At 35.5% G+C, this 17,889-nt stretch overlaps 1 protein-coding gene across 1 annotated transcript in view; it reads left to right on the top strand.

Moving 5' to 3' along the window:
• RICTOR (RPTOR independent companion of MTOR complex 2) overlaps positions 1–17,889 on the top strand; it is a 77,900-nt gene that overhangs the window by 18,284 nt on the left and 41,727 nt on the right. The window contains exons 4-6 of the mRNA XM_021380965.1: positions 8,991–9,055; positions 15,428–15,559; positions 16,585–16,648. Coding sequence (XP_021236640.1) covers positions 8,991–9,055; positions 15,428–15,559; positions 16,585–16,648 — 261 coding nt within the window. The remainder of the gene's footprint in view (positions 1–8,990; positions 9,056–15,427; positions 15,560–16,584; positions 16,649–17,889) is intronic.

The raw sequence follows: 17,889 nt of genomic DNA, 5'->3' as shown, positions 1-17,889 counted from the left end.
AGGAATAAACAAGGACAAGCAAATAGGTTAATACAAGGTCATGCTGAAATTTGTTTGTCTACTGTCTGACTTTTTGTAGTATTGTAGTGCTTAGGAATCTGAATTGTCTCCTAATTCAGGGATTAAATTGCTCAGAGCTAAAGGTTTGGTTCATGCTTCATGGGATTGAATAAAATATCTGAAATGTAAGACTCTGGATGTCAACTGACAAAGTATGGTGAGGGGGAGGACTATATTAGGGAGCATGATAGGTGGTGGCTTGAGCAGTATTAACAGCATAAAAGCTGTCAACTTCCATTGTGCACTTGATAGTGAAAAAGATGTAAAGGGTCAATTTCAAAAAGTGATCTGTATTGCTGATTTTTTGAGGTGCTTTTTCAAATTGAAAGTTCCAGATCATGGGAGTAGGAAAGATACTTGCCTGAAAGTTTGCTAAGTATGTTGGGAGATGGCAGGAGGCAAGAATTAATAACTGCAGAACAAGGAATGAGGGGGTGAGGAAAGAGACTGTGAAAGGCCTTCAGAATGAGAGCAGGTATGATTTATTTTTTTGGTTGAAGAACAACATGTGGAGGAGAGCAGAGAAGATTGGGGGGTGAGCAGTGAGTTGGGCAAAAGACATTTGCTGTAGGATAGTGAATGGTTATGGTTAAACTGATATTCCAGATATCAAGGCAAGAGGGACATGTATTGCAATAAGTGGGGTAGGCAACAGTGGAGTTACAATGTTTGTGTTACCTGAACAAATGTACTGACACATAGGAATTGGTAAATTGTATACCTTTCTGATAGTGTCACGTTTAGGGCTATGTTCCTGGAGATGAAACCCTTGTCTCAGCCACGCAGTATGGATTCTGCAATTGGCAGTAGCCAGGAGGGGAGCTGGTAGTAGAGAATTCAGTGGGAAAGTAAGGTTTAAATTATCACTGTTGCATGTGATAACATTAAGTAAGATAACCAGGAGGCTGCTTAACAGTTTTGAGGCACTCACTTAAGAATGACTGTTCGGGGTAAATTTGGGGCCAGTTGATATGAGAAGGACAAACATGCATCATAATCTTTAAAGCAGGCATGTTTCTTGGCTGTTGAAAGCACTCCTTGTAGATTCTACAACACTCCAGTGATAGCGTATGAGATTCATTTGGCAGGAGTGTGAGTGCTGAGAACAAACTTAAGATAGCAAGTAAACTCATCGTACAGTGTTTTAATAACAAAGCTTTAAATGCTTCATCTTGAGTTGCTTCAGAGTACATGAAAATGCAGTGCATTTGCTGAGAAACTGTGCTTATTTACAGTAAAATCTTTGTGTCATTTTTTTAAATTGCATTTGCATCCACTAACTGAAAAATGCTGCTACTGTTACTGAGATTCCTAACTAGTTCAAAAAAGCCACCGTTAAACTGCAAGAAAAGGCTCCTGTGTTTTTGTGTTGATCTGGAAATGTATAAATTCAGATGCCTCTAAATTCTCTAGCAGCCTTAAAACTGAAGAGCTGGATTTAGGTTCACAGATGCATGATTTTTAGTGAAAAGCCAGTGTTTGAAACTGTGGAGCTTAAAACAGTATTGATTTTACTACCGAAAGTCAACAGATGTTAAGTGCCTATAAATAGTGTAATTAAAGGATGAACAAAAAGTTCTTTTAAAAAGTTAGTTTTGAAAAATTGAATATTTCATGATGTTTTAAAAAGCTGCTATTCTTAGTACTGACTCAGTGTTAAGATTGGAAAATGCATTCAGGAACATTGGAAGGGATTTTGTCAACTGAACAGTGGCAATGAATGAAGAGTTTCTGAATAGTAACTTGCATCTTTGGCTTCTGGAGACAGACTGTACTTTGTAATTGGGTTTGATCCTAAATCGGAATGACCTCATGCAAGGCAGTCATCCTACTCTTTGATATTTAGCATTTGTGTAAAGCTTACAAAGCAGATATTCCAGGGGGACCAATATAAATATATAATTTGTGCATTTAATTTTGAAAACTTCCAATTTTTGTTTGAGTTGTAAATTGAGTAATGGAGTACAGTAAAAGTTGCAAAATGTATTGTCTCTGTTGTGGTTTGAAGTGTCCTTGTTTTTTATTCCAGCGGTTAAGAGTAAAAGTCTGGAGGCTGGGGGGGGGAGTTTTGTTTCACTTTTGCACTCTCATCTGCTACAGCGAATTGACATAGTCTCAGTTCCTTGTTTGGGAAGCAGAAGTGTGGGGAAGGCAGTGGGATTTTGTTATGTTAACAGCTGAGGATGTTTGTATTCTGTCTTGAAATCATACTGGCGATGATGAACTTGGTTTGTCTGTGTGTTCTAGCATTTAATGATCTATGTGAAAGACTATAAGTTCACAAAATAATAGAATGACTGAGGTTGACAGGGCCTCTGGGTCCATCTGTTTCACCACTTCTCGGGTAGGGACACCCAAAGCAAGGTACCGAAGATCATGTCTAGGTGGCTTCTGAAGATCTGAGGCACATAGTCCACAGCTGCTCTGGTCAGCCTGTGCCAGTGCTTTGGTACCCTGGATATTTATACTGTGGGTAGGGAAAGTAACTGACATTTTTAACCGTGTATTTTTGATAAAATAATATGGAAAAAGAAACCAAACCATAAAATCCAAACTCTCTTACTATGAATATTATTACACTAAAAAAAAGCATCCAAATGGTTGGAAAATGTTAGCACTAAACAATAGCTCCCTGCTGACCCAAATTTTTCCTTCAAAGACTGGGTAGCTGTTATATTTGGAAGGAGTACTGTCCTAGTCTTCTGGTCAGATAGAGCAAAACACTACTATTCACGTGAAAACAAGTAACAGCGCGGACTTTCCTGACAGATATTGTGGTGGACTTTTAAATTTTGCATTAATTCAGAGATATCTGAGATATGTTTAGATTTCTTCCCATGGAAGAGGCTAGGTTTTCAAGGAATTTTTCTTTTATTTATTTATACATTATCACATGTACAAATTCACAAAATTATTTTAAAATTATTTAAAGAATTACTGAACTAGACTCCAAGTTTTTTTTATGCAGAGGTTAGAGAACTGTAAAAGAAAAATTATGATGAGCAGTAAGTAGAATTTATTTCTGTATCTGCAAGAATGATGCTTTAAGGCAGATATTTAGTGTGAAATTAGTGTGTCAGAATTGCCAGAATTATATTTTGATTTTTCTTTCCTTTGAGGAGAAGTTTTAACTAGTACAGCATGTATACTTACTGTGCAAAGTATGCTGTATACATGGTACTTTATAGAAAGTGTGTTTCATTATCAAATTTTAGTACTACTAAATAGTAAAAACCTTAGTGTTCAAGTTCTTGGCTTTTTGATTGTAAAACATGAAGATTCTTATCTTACAGACATACAATGTTTATATTTTCTATTCAAAGACATTAACATTCACAGTTCTGGTGATAGTTCAGAGTACTGAAAAGTATATTTTCTTCTAATTTTTTTCTCCTTGCCTGCTACTCATATTCTAGTACCTGAAGTTGTGGTTTTGAAGGTAAAATGGTTTATAGAGTACTGCCTGGCCTTTACTGGACAGAAACAATCATGTTACTTTCGAACTGACTGTACCACTATTTAAGTAATGGGAGTTTTGACCTGAAAACTGAGGATTTGACCTTTTAATAAATGATCGCTGGCACCTGCAGTTATAGCAGTGATTTACAAAGTTATGTGCCTCTGACTTCAGTGAACTGTCTTTGCTTACGAAACTTTCATTTATAAAGCCATCCAGAGAAGACAAGCCCCTTGTAGTTTCCCATCTTCTACTGATTAATAATAAAACATGATGGTAATTTCTGGAGGTTTTTCCCCGCCCCTGGGAGAAGTAGTAAGTGATAAATTACTGAAAACCAGAAGGAACAGTACTATTGTATTTACCTACTTGAAAATATCTTTTGGATTTGAATTACTCACTTAGAATCCTGTAGTATATAAGGTTTATTTCCCTGTTAGCATCTGAGAGATTTATACTTCTTAAAGTTAACACTGTTTAACTAGTTGGAAAAAAAAGAAACATAAAGCCGTTGTGGTAGTTTTTGTTCATTCAAAGACAGTTTTATTCTTCTGGATGAAATGTAAAATAATTCTTTTTATCTTGAACCTAGCTGTTGAATAGCATAAATAATACAAAAAATTATCAGTCTGCTCAAAAACTATTTTGATTATTGTCTAATGAGGCTCTGCTGCTCTGCTCTATGTATCTGTTAGCTTTGGAGCATACTGTTGGATTTCGACAGAATGTGGACTGAGTTTGGGGGCTATCCCAGAGTCTGCCTCTGTCTGGTTCCTAGACTCTTGCATTGTCTTGTGTTCTGCTTCCATTGTCATTTTGGGGTCTTTCATGTCCCAAAAATGTTAAAATCTGAATGCAGTAATTACTGACTGTAACATTCCTCCAAATACCTATACCATTATGAGCAAAACTTGGTACCTCTTGAAAAAGTATGTAGCAGATAGCAACAGGGCATCTGTTTAGGGGCATTCAGCTATGGAACAAACTTGGAGAAGAAGTGGATCTAAATCAAGAGTCTGTAGTTTCAGTAAAGTTCTGTAGTAAGACTATAGTCTGGTAAGCAATCTCTTCATTAATGTTACCATTGTGATTCAATCTGTATTTCTAATATTAGTGTAATAGTAGCATTTTGGACATATGGAGTAATATCAAATTTTACTTCCTAATTGCTATGGCTGTTCTGTCAATTACAAACATGGAAGAGTCTGTGCGCTCAATTTGTGTATGCTGTTGACCTCCTGTGGTTTTGTTGTTTTGAGCTACTGTTTCCAAGACATGTTGATGTGTTGCTCATATTGCTATGACTCATCCAAGTAGCATGAAAAACTCATAGCTGACAGTAAGAGTACAAAAAAAAAAACCCCTCACTTTAAGTTAGTCACTGTTTGGCCTAGAGTAAGTATCGTTTCATGCTAGTATTAAATCATCTGCTCATAGATGTTTTGTGCTATTCCCATTCATTTACTATTATATCAAAAACTTCTAGATGTAGGCAAAAAATTTTAGATGTAGGCAGTTCTAACATGCAAAATACAGTTTGTGAGCACGTGTATATATAAATATATGTAAATATAAAAAATATGAAGTGTATTTGATTAATCCCAGGAATTTAAACAGTAGGGTAATTTATTGCCATTTTAGTGAACTGTAACACTGACAAGGCAAATGCAGACCTCTAGTATTCTGATACTGCTTGTGCCTACAAACTTGTATTAATTGTTAAACGTTACAGTTCAGAACATATCATAGAGTGGTTTGGGTTGGAAGAGATCTTTAAGATCATCAACTTCCAACCTCCCTGCTGTAGGTAGTGACACCTCCCACTAGACAAGGTTGCTCACAACCCCATCCAGCCTGGCCATGAATGCTTCCAGGGAGGGGACATCCACAATCTCACTGGACAACCTGTTCCAGTGTCTTACTACTCTCACAGTAAAGAAATTTCCTCCTGATGCCTAGTCTAAATCTACCCTATTCCAGTTTAAAGATATTTCCCCTCGTCCTGTCACTACATGCCATTCTAAAAAGCCCATCCCCAGCTTTCCTGTAGGCCCCCTTCTGTTACTGGAAGGCCACTGTAAGGCTTCCCCCAGAGCGTTCTCTTCTCCAGGCTGAAGAGCCCCAACTTTCTCAGCATGTCCTCATAGGGAAGGTGTTCCAGCCCTCTAATAGTCTTTGTGTTCCTCCTCCTCCTGGCCTGCTCCAGCAACTCCATGTCCTTCTTGTGTTGGGGGTCCCAGAACTGGATGTTGTATTGCAGGTCGTATCTCACAAGAGCAGAGTAGAGGGGCAGAATCACCTCCTTCGACCTGCTGGTCACAATTCTCTTGATGCAACCCGGGATACGGTTGGCCTTTTGGCCTGCACAACAGACTTGTCTTTGTCAGGAATTGAGCCAACTACAAAAATTACTGCATTAGGTCAGGATTCATTAACCTGCTTAATGTTATTTGAAAGTGAAATGGAAAGAAAGTGGAAAGATTTTGCCTTAAATATATTTCAGACCAGACATTTATAACCAGGCAAATACCTGAAGCATTCAGACCAGCTGAACAGTATCTTCTTTATAAGCAGCTTCTGTAGCTTTCTTCCCTTTTAGATACGTATCAATCCAGCCTTACTTTGCAAGTATTTTTTTCATAGACTAAATAAACTCAATCAATGTATTTTCTATCTCCCTTATGTATTTTGCTGCTTCACTTTTTCCAGTATGTCTGGTCTTGAAATGTGGAGCCCAAAGTTTTTTCTTTATGCAGTTTTAAGAGCAGCCTGTGAAGCAGAAAAAAAGTCTCTTAGTTTCAAACACAATATATGCCTATTACAAAAAATCTCTCCTAATAGGGCTACATTATGTTTAAGATTATCGTTTCCAATCATTTTGGTTATAGACTACTGTAACTCATAAATCTTACTTTACTTTTGTAAGTTTTCACCGTATTCCATATTTGACATTCTGATCATCTTTTCTGGAGTGTTTGTATTTCTCTGCTGGATTCTTCACAGTTTTTCTGCAACTCTTAGTGGTTTGTGATACTCTGATTATTATTATATGCTGTTTGCTTTACTTAATTGAATTTTCTCATCCAGTTTGGGCACTCCTTTTGAATCACTGAAAGATTTTGAATTCTGGACTTGCTGTCCACCTTTTAAATTATTTTCTAGCTGATAATCCTGTAAGAACATGATTTTATGCAAATTCTAAGTTGTTATTCAAATATTTAAGTAATGGTTGCACCCTGGAATGACAATAACTAACTAGTAGCTAGCCTTGTGTTTACTTTTTTCAGCTAATTTTACCTATTCATTCTCTTGTGAGGGGTTTTTCGCATGCATGTACACACTTCACATACTGATAATTATCATATTCAGAAATTCATACAGCAGTTAAACTTTCCTGAAGTTACAAAATACCATCAGTTTTCATGACTGAGTTTCAATGTAAGATCAAGCTTTTGAAAACGGTTGATGCTGAGGAGGCAATAGCCATGCAGTATGTGTTTGGTAGAGAGCAGCAGCAGTTACAATGGTGCTTCTAGTTTATGGAAGAATAAAAATAAATCTTGTCCATTAGGAAGGCATGAGATTATCTGAAATGGCAGTCCACTATTAGGACCAATTGCTTTCTAAGTAAATATCTGCATTTGTAATTACAGTTCCCTTTGCATGTTAAACAGAGCTATGCATCAGTAAGGGTATATTCTGAGTCTGGTTCATGGAACCCTTAAAATAAGCAGCTTGTTCATATGTCAGAATTTTAAATCTTTTTCAAGTAGGAAAAAGGCTGTTGAGGATGGCCTGGTGAATGTTAAATTCAGTTTTCTCATTTTTAAGTGGGGAGAATGATGAGGAGAGGTCTAGATGTGTAGCTATTAAGCCTGAATGACTGTCTGAAGTGAACAAGAAACTGTTTTTACTCACTGTCTTCTCACACTGTTTTGCTTACACTCTGCCAGCCAATTTTTACAGTTCATAAGATATCAATAGAAGTGCTAAGGCAGCAGTGGTGGCCTTAGGCAGTCCAGCAATATGGCATGAAAACAGATTGACAGTAGGATTTCACATATTGTTGTAACTAGTTAATGCATGCAATTGCCTAGTTGTATTATTTAAAATTGAAGGGTGGAGGAAACTGGTTGTATGATAACTTATGTTTTATTATTTTTGCTTATAGCTGCTGCTAAGAAAAATGGAAAATTGGCAAGATCGCAGTTAACTTACATTACTAAATTGGCCTCGATCAGCTCCATATTTGGGCTACAATAATCTGTCTCACTAACAGCTTTGGTTTTCAGCATAGTTGTTGTGTATTTTTCTCAGAATAAAAAAATACTTCTAAATATGTAATCTAGTCCTTGGAAGAACTTGTTCTTATTGAGCATAAAATTAAAATATCTTCAGTGTACTAATAAAGTGGGGTTAATAAATGGGCAGAGTGTTCGCTGCATTTTAATAATTCCAGTGGTATTCACTCGTTGAAGAAACACAGAAGTTCCTTACTGAGGATGAACTGTTAATACTACAGTGGCTTAGAACTGAATGAATATCGCTTTCAAAAGAAAGGGATAAACTACAGAACTATTGCAGTCGGTATTAATCGCTTGAGTGTTTGGAAGTCCTTTATTCCAAGTGCTTTCACAGTTGTCTATAATACTGTTTTATTATTTTAGGAATGGGCAGTAAATGAGATGTCTAGGAGCCTCTTTGCTCATACAAAGGAGAACAGTATCAGTCTTCTTAAATAAGAGAATGTCTTTTTCATGATAGATTAAAACGTGACTTGTACTTGATTTGCTCCTTTTGAGATTGGTTTTGAACTAGAGAACTGTATTTATAACACTTAGACTCTTGTTCTCAAAACTGATGAATGAGCTTGAAGTGTTTAGAAGTTCCTACAGCTTATAGGTATACATTCAACCTTTGCACTGATTTTAGAGGTACCAAAAATTGCAAATCCTGTGGAATTTGTGGCAGGTCAGGGTGAATATCTGTTGTGGGACACATTAAGCTCCTCATTTTTCTGTGCTTGTGCTGCTGTGGACCATCCATGTCTAGCTTTGCTTCAAAACTGTCACCAAAGCTGTATTTTTCAGTGCAAATGTTTTACATTCTTTAGTCTTTAATGTCTACTGAGGTTGCCAGTTGCAGAACAAGTACGTCTTCCAGAGAAAGTCTAAAAGCAGCTAGAGGAGCAATCTGAAGCACAGCTTTTGAAAGAAGAGTTAAAAAGTAGGCAATGTATACAGTTGTGCAGGCATTTCTCTTCTAAGACGACTAAGGCTTCTGTGTCTCATGTATGTAGGAACAGAATAGTGGCAGCAAAAGTATCAAGGAAGTCTGATTTTTGTATGCTTCCCCTTGTGACGGATGGAATTCCTTGCATTACTTGGGAAGTATTACCAAATATCTTAAGTTTTAAATAACTCTTAAAAAAATGGCTGCAAGTAATGTATGCTTTTTTATTTTTTATTTTCAGCTTCTTTGTAATACTGGCCATGCTGAAGAAAAGCTAGGTTTTACATATGACAGGATCATAATATGGTAAGTTAAAAGGAAAATGAGGACAATACTAGGATACATTAGTAAAACTATATTACTTTATTGGATTTAAGTGTAATTAAATGAATTTCATTTGTACTTTTGGCACTGGTATTTTATAGTTCTGTGTGTTTAAAATGTCATAATATGAATGTACACTTTATGAATATCTTACTGTGTAAAATCAGAAGTAAATAATACACTTTCAGGCAAAGAGGAAAAAAACTTCAGTGTGGATATTTGTTTTATATTTCCTCAAATGTAAAAATACCTCTAAATATCTCAGTACGTGCTGAAAGGACTTGTATACAAAATGTTTTCTTAAGGAATTTGGAGCATACATACTCTTCATGTTGATCTAAGGTTTAATGGTGAACATTTTATTTTTGTGTACGTGGGTATGTTTTGCAGTGCCACTTACCTTTCTGCTAAGATATTGTGTGTATACGAATTTTCCTATGTTCTGTATCAATACAATGTAGTCTTCTAATTTAGGAAAGCAATTTTAAAAAAGCTAAATCAATCTTTCTGTAAAATCTAAGTAAAAGTTAAGTAAAATTAGTGTGATTTTTTTTGTTGTTGTAAGTACTTCTGTTTTCTCAAATAGAACTGACTTCCTCTGATAAAGCTGAACATTGTTTTAAATGCTTGTATTTCTGTGGATGCATATTTAGGTGTTTAAAGCTTCAATACTTAATAATCTGTTCTCTCTTTGTCATTTACTGTAGTGCTTTGTGATGATACAGAACATCACTTAAGAGAGCATAGCTTCAAAATTAAAAATTTACCACACATTTTTTCAATACAAATCTGTAAAGGTTACACAAATACTGTTTGTTTTTATAGGGAAAAAAATCTCAAAGATCTGCTAATCTTGACACAATTAGATAAATATTTTAATCTCAGCAGACAAATAAGAACAATAGCGACATACTAACCAAATTTTAGTTAAAAAAAAAAAAGTTTCTCAATAAAAAAAGGTAAATGGAAAACAGTCTTGGTTTGCAGTTTTACTTTGGATTGATCAGTGATTCCTGTGTGCATAAAGGAGAAATGAATTTTATATGAATAGATTGCTCTGCTTATAGTTATCACTTCCAAGCTTAAGAATGCAACACAAATGCTTAGATTTTAATAACCATAATTGTGCCGATGGTTCATTTGTCAGAAATATTTGTGGTTTGGATTGTTCTTATGATAATATAGACTTATCAAGCAAGATTTTACAGGATTATATCTATTACACAGGGTATTCTGTTTGAAATTTATTTTACTATACGGCATAGAGCCTTTCTGAGTAATTTGCAAATGCTGAACTTTCTAGTTAATGTAGGATGTGACCTTGAGTTAGGCTAAGTACATATATTCCTTTTGAAATAATGTAAGTTTGTAACTTCCTCTGCTGATGTTCTCAACTTTACCTTAGATTTCCATTTACTAATCTTGTAGTAGAGAACAAACTTACTCTAAATGCAGGAAGAGTTAATTGGATGTAAGAAATGCTGTGTGAGTTTCTACATTTGTGGAGTATAAATGGTGAACTTTAAAGCATTACACTAGAAGGGAATTACAGATTTCAGGAAAAAAAATAGATTTCCTATAAAATTTTAGGTTTGGGTGCCATTAATCCTGACAGAACATTCAACAAAATTAAGGACAGTTGTAGTCTGGATAGTAGTCTGCTGTAATTACAGTTATTCTTGAGTTAAAAGATCTGAGTTTTAGAACTCATTCTTTAGTTTTTTAGCCTAGGTACCTTATTATAGTTCTTTCCTGCCAGCAGATGGAATTAATAGAGTCATATTTTGTCGTCATTCTTAGTGTAGATTGATCTTGCTGGTTCCCAGAGCATCAGACCATTGATAGTGGAGAGGAGACCTTGAGCCACGAAGAGAATGGAATGTTGGTAGGCCTCCAAAATTTTTGAGGTCTTTAATGTACCAAGAGGCTTTGGTCATTTGAAGTTCACAATAAATACAATTATCAGACAGGTTCAGAGACCTGTCAAAACCATTACTTTTTTTCACTATAGAGAGTGAAGATGAGACAATTTAGGAAATAAGTCTTAGTATGAAGCTGTAGTAGGCAGTGAATATTCTTTCTAATTCTATCCTTTGTTAGTCTTTTCATACTTTTTTTCAGTGTTAAAGTTTATCAACCTTAATGCTGTCTTAGTAAGTTCTTTTCATTTCTGTAGTGGCACTTAAAATACTGGGGCAAGTAGCATTCTGTTAAGTTTTTATTCCTTACACCATCATAATGTCTCTTCAGCTTTTAGTCAGATATGTACATGGTGTGTAGATCAAAATCGTTTTCTTGATCCAATGGCTGATGCAAAAGCCTATGCGTTATCTCAAATTAACAATCTTGAATTTTCATAATCTTGTTAGCTTTAGATACAGATAATTGTTAAGCTGTCTTGAAATTTTTTATAACTTCATCCTATTCTAGTTAACATAATGCTGTTTGTAATTTTCCTCTAGTCTTTTTCCGAAATATGAATTGTATATGAAATACTGTTTTCTAAGGGAGATTGTGTACCTGATACTTAATAGGATAAAAATCGGTATAAAATTTGTCAGGACAAAAATCTTCCATTCATTCACCCTAGCTCTTTGCATTCATCCTGTTGATTTATGTGACCAGTTTTTATCCCTAAAACCTCTGTATATCCCTTTCTTCAATCTTCAGCAACTCCTTGTGTTAAACTTGGGTTTGCTAAGTTAGGAAAGTGTTTCCTTTTTAATACACTATTGTAGCAACTCCTTTCAAGTATTTCGAAAGATTACCAGAAGACAGCTTGCATAAACTATGTTTTCTTCATGTTGTTAGCCAGTTTTCTTTCAAGAATATCTGATGGTAGTCTGGATGACCTATGGAATCTTTTCTGTGTAGACATGTTTATTACCTTTCCTTTGTTGTGATTGCTACTCTTTTATACTAGAATGCTAGCAAATATATGAGGATACTTCATGTTTATGTTCTTTCCTAACACTTAGCACTGGCCCATCAAGCTTCATATCTAATAGTTCCTGATCTCTTTCAGTTCTTCCACCATTTTCATTTCTTAGTCCAACATGTAGTATAAAAAAAAAGACACTAGGATAGGAATCTCCATGCAGAGCAGTGACTTAATATTAAGAAAGCATGTTTCTTGCAGACTTCTGTCAATGTCATTAGCTTCATTCTTTCTCCTTTTCTTCAGGTTCTCCGGTAGGTCTGATTCATTTTTCAAATTTTCTGCATGAAAAGTGAGAATAAACAGATATATTCCTACACACACACATACATATATGTTTGTGTCATTAATGCTTCTCCCCTCCCCAGTTTTCCTTTTTTTTTTCACTGCCTATGATTATTGGTTTTAAAAAGTCAGATTTGTGTTTTTGCCCAGTATGTTTTCTCAGGTTTTGTAGTTTGGTCATTGATCAATCAGTGCCTTGGTTTTTTTTTAGTTTTCAATTTTGGTTCAGCCTTGTAGTTTTCTGTATATGATTGCTTTTATTGGAGCTTCATGGACTTTTAAAGCCTTTAATTTAGGACTGTGTCAGCTAATTATAGAGTGGCTTGGATTGGAAGGGACTGTAAAGATCATCTAGTTCTAACCCCCTGCCATGAGCAGGGTTGCCACCCACTAGATCAGGCTGACTTTGAATGTCTACAGGGATTCGGCATCCACAGCTTCTCTGGTCAGCCTGTACCAGTGTCTCACCACCCTCTAAGTAAAGGGTTCTCCCTTATATCTCACATAAATCTCCTTTTTTTTTTTGTATAAAACTGTTCCTCCTTGTCCTGTCACTACCAGACCATGTAAAAAATTGGTCTTCCTCCTCTTTATAAGCTCCCTTCAGGCATTGGGAAGCTGCAACAAAGTCTCTCCAGAGCCTTCCCTTCTCCAGGCTGAAAAAGGCTAACTCCCTTTGCCTTTCTTTGTAGCAGAGGTGCTCCTGTCCTCTGGTCCCCTTCACAGCCTTCCTCTGGACCCAATCCAATGGCTCCATATCTTTCCTGAGCTGAGGCCCCATGATCTGGGCGCAGTTCTACAGATGGGCCTTGTGGGGGCAGAACAGAAGAAGGGACAGTCACCTCCCTTTCCTTGCTGGCCACCCTTCTTTTGATGCAGCCCAGGATACAGCTGACCTTCTGGGCTGCAAATGTCCACTGCTGGCTCATGTCAAGCTTCTCATCCACCATATAGACATAGAGCCATTGATGACACCCCTCTGGCTGTGACCATTCAACAAATTCTTATTCTCTTAATAGACCGCTCTTCTAATCCATGTCTCTCCAACTTAGAGGTGTCGTGTTGGACCATATAAAAGGCTATGTACAAGTCCACGTAGACAACATCAGTTGCTCTTCCTCTGTCCCCTAATGCAGTCTCTCCAGCATTGAAGGTCACCAGATTGATTGGTCAGGCATGATGTAACCTTGATGAAGCTGTGCTGGCTGTCTCAGATCACCTCCTTGTTTTGCATGTCTTTCAGGCTGTCTATTTTCAGTGCTTTGTCACTTTTTAAATAATGACATATGCCAGTTCTGCTTTTGGATCACTTGACAGTGTTGTCCTTCATAGTGATTTTACTATTGCTAATTTTTCATTTAACTCTTGTCTACAAATTAAGGCTATCTTCTCTTGTATGTTACAGAACAAGCTGTCAAAGCACTATTGCTTATGAAAGACTTTAGAGAGATTTTTTTGTTGTTCAGGAAAAGTTTTCCTCAAATATAAAAGTAAACCTACTTTTCTTGAGATAAAAATCCTTAAACAGTATTTGGTATCTTAAGAAACACCATGGGTGGCAACAACATTGTTTTCTTGAGAAATATGTACCTTCTGTCTTAGATGGAAACTCCCCTGGAGTGTCCTAAACTGAAGCATCCAAACCAATTCTAAATAGCAAAGTAAAAGTCCAAATAGAAGAGTATCATTTAGAAGAAGTGAGTCATATGTGCTCCTCTCTGACTTCCATCTCTATAAATCTGCATCGCTATAAACAAAGGATGACTCATGACCTAAAGAATACCTATTATCTGCTTAAGTCAGCTGAAGACTTGCTTGTCCTTCCTTTTGTAACCTCACAATATTAAAAAAAATCTGTTTGTTTTCTACTAACTCAGCTTAAAGTGAGCAAAGACAATTAGTAGCGCTCAACTTTTATGTGAAAAATCTTATCTGGTTTTAGAGCAGTTATAGTCTTCCTGAAATAATTCCCTGCTTGGTATAGAAAGTAATAATCAGTTCATCTTTATTTCCATGTAGTACTTCAGCCTTTCTATTTTGTCTAGATATCTCATGGAATAGATTACTATTATAATGACTTCTACATGGACTGACTAATAGATCTCCAGAAAAATTCAGAAGATCTTGGCCTTAGAATAGTTGTTTACTGTTTATGACCATTTTAGAAAAAGAACAGGAAAAAAAAAAACAAATCTGTTAGTATAGGTTGAAATTCTGTCTCGTTGACTGAAGTGTTTATGTTCTCAGATGTCTGCTGAAGCAGTCCTCTTAAAATATCTAAGAGTATTTTCTTCCTTTGTAGTTAAGGAAGGTGGGCAAATCTTCCAAGGGCCTTCAGAAGGACGGTGTGTCACTTAATATTTTCATGCTGTATCTCTGGAGGTCTTCAAAGTGTGTCCTTTTTACTTTAAAAACAAACAAAAAAACCCCTGAATTTAGGATTTACACTGCGATGACAGTTATGTTTAGGACAATTCATAGTGGTGCAAGTAAAACACTTTTTCAATATTTTCAAAATCTTTGTAGGTAAAAATGCACTTTGGTTTTTTGTTGAAGTGTTTAGAAATCTACGTTATGTAGGGCTGCATAACTTGTGTATTTTTCTTTCATATTTCGTGCATACATTGCGGTACTATAGTATCTTTAGAGAGAAATGCTTGTTAATTAGATAAGGCACAAATTTTTCTCAGTTAAGTGTCAAGACATTGTTTTGAGGATCCTTGTTTAGGAGTTAACAGTGTAGCAGAGGAGGAAATCCTGCCTACCTGTGTGTCTTCCCAGAATTTTTAACTGATGCAGAATACTTTTTCAGGATTATTCTTGTACTCAGCTGCTTTGTTGAATAACAAGTCATACATAGAGGTCATGGTGATGTGTCACTTCAGAGATGTACAAACTGATTTTAAAAATAAATTGATCTTCAGATTAATATATTGTCTTCATCTGCTGGCAAGCTTAGGATTCAACTCCAGGATTGTACATGTGAATATCTTGCAGATAGAAAATTAACTGAGGATATTTCTCTTTAAAAATCATACTTTATTTTAAATGAGTAGGTAGTAGCTATATATCAGATGGTGAAATCTACCATCTACTGTATAACTGTTTGCTCTTTGTTTTCTTCGCTGTAGCTTGCGGTTAGCTTTACTAAATGAAGCAAAAGAGGTGCGAGCAGCAGGATTGCGAGCCCTTCGCTATCTCATTCGAGACTCTAGTATTCTCCAGAAGGTGCTGAAGTTGAAAGTGGATTACCTGATTGCCCGGTAATTTTCCCTTCTCCTTGTAAATTGTAAAATTTTGAAATTTTAAATTGTATGTTTTTTCATGGTTGAGACAGGTGAGAATAGGTTTAATATCTTCTTGCATTCTTGATGTGTAGTTTTATAAAAGTCTATTTTATTCAGGGTGAATAATATCCAACTCTTAAAAAGAGACAATAGTCACTACTTCTAATCCAAAGATAATGCTGTCCTAGTATGTGAAAGACGTGAATAATCTAAAAAATTAGACATACTAAAGATGTCTTTGAATCACAAATGCTACTAATCAGAAATAAACCCATGGTATTATTAGTAGGTTGAAACCTTAGTAATTTTCATGTCTTCAGTTGTTTTGTCAGATTTATTCCAATTCTTTGTATTACCTTAGTGCTTTAGAGACCCAGTACAAAGTCAGGACAAAAAAGTAGTTCAAACCTGAGAATTTGTAATGTAAGTATAACCTGTGACATAGCAGCGATACTATAGAGCAAACTAACAATGAGATAAGGCCAGCGTGGTGACTCGATGTATTTACTATCATTTCTGGTGCTTACTTCATTAAAATTTTCGGGTTTGATACAATGATACAAATGTGCGTGTGTTTCTGGCTTAATATGCACGTGTACTCGGTTTTAGCATGCTGTTAAATTTTGTTGGGCAAAGGCACTTTCTGATCTGAAAGCACACAACATGGTTTGAAATAGTACAAGAGCCCTTGAGCCTTATTTGAAATGACAAATGCAGCTAGTTCTAAATTGTTCTTGAAGTTGTTATGCCTTGTCATTTGAAAGTATTGTACTAATTTACTTAGAATCAAGACAACTGAAAATTACATAAACTGAAGGTAATCTACTAACTATGAGTATGCTCACTTAAAGGGAGGTTTTTAAATCATTAGTCATAATAATCTTTCTTCCATTTATTTAGTTTCATGAATACTCATGCAATGCCTTAACTGTTAAGGTGAAAGATAGTGTTATACAAAAGGAAAGCACAATGAAACATGTTTTTTGTTTTTGTTATTGTAGGTGCATTGACATACAGCAGAGTAATGAAGTAGAAAGAACACAAGCACTTCGATTAGTCCGAAAGGTAAAATTTACCTATATATAGTCTTAGTACATCTACCACTCAGCAATGCTGACTCCAGGATTTCTCCATCAGCAATTTTTTCATACACTCTTATGTTACCATGTGAGGAAAACGTTATAGCTATTAATTTAAAAAAAAAAAAAGGGGGAAGGAAAGGTAGTGCTGAGACTTACTTAGATTTTAATATTTTTGACAGAGAATCTGGAGCAGGCTAGAAAATTCCTGTTGATTTTCCACTGATGGAGATAAAACTGAACACAGTTCTTTACCTTCTTTTTGATAGCAAAAATTCCTGTGTTAAGAGTAGTATAGATATAGAACTTTAAAGCATTCTTTCACTTATCCTTTTCATGGGGAGAAGAACAAAATACAAAGTATTAGTCCTGTTTTTGAAATCTATAAAAAGCATTTATTGATAAACTTGTTCTTAAAAGTGTGCAGGTTAAGGTAGTAAAAGAAAAAAATAAACTTTATAAACTGGAGATTTTTTTGTTTACTTGCTCTTTTTGAAGGGTTGGCATGCAAATACTGTATTTCAGTTATGCTCTATGAGAATATTTTGTATTATCAATTGTTTCCTGATGAGAGCTTTGTAACTTAACGGTGTCTTTAAGGATGAAAATAAGTTGCTTCAGAAAGTGTTTCACCATCTACTAGAAATTATTTATACATTCATTCTATTGCTAATTATTATTTTATGCTGTTCTGAAAATGAAAGACTGTGTGGGTGGGGAAGAGTTTGGATTTTCTTTAGAGTGCTATCTTAAGGCTTCCTGTTTTGTGGGTAATAATATTATGTATGACAAGAAGTTTCTCAGACATGTCTTAAAAATAAACTTGTTATAATGTTAAAATGTATTTGCCAAAATGGTTGATCTCTTCATGCTTTAGCTCTGCAAATAAAGAGAAACAATCCTCTTTGGCAAACAAATGTCTTAGACATCTCAGTGAGCTGTAAGAATAAACGCATGACAACAATTTTGGAAAAGACCAAGTTTTAAAAATTTTTTTACTTAGTATTACACCTGCTTAACTTCAGTGATGCTCATGTTCCATTCTAAATAGGATATGTGTATTTAATTTTAGCAAACTGAAAATATATAAATGGACAGATTCTCAACCTTTGCAGTTAAATCCTTATTTGGGGTGGGGAAGTCATTTGCTTAGTTTGATTGTTTTTGTCTTTAACATGTCCACACAGTCTTTCTCCTTAATGTGGTTTAAATTCTGCAGCTGAAGAA

This window comes from Numida meleagris, chromosome Z (genome assembly GCF_002078875.1).
Source record: "Numida meleagris isolate 19003 breed g44 Domestic line chromosome Z, NumMel1.0, whole genome shotgun sequence".
NCBI classification, from domain to species: domain Eukaryota; kingdom Metazoa; phylum Chordata; class Aves; order Galliformes; family Numididae; genus Numida; species Numida meleagris.
This window is presented reverse-complemented; position numbering and strand designations above follow the sequence as displayed.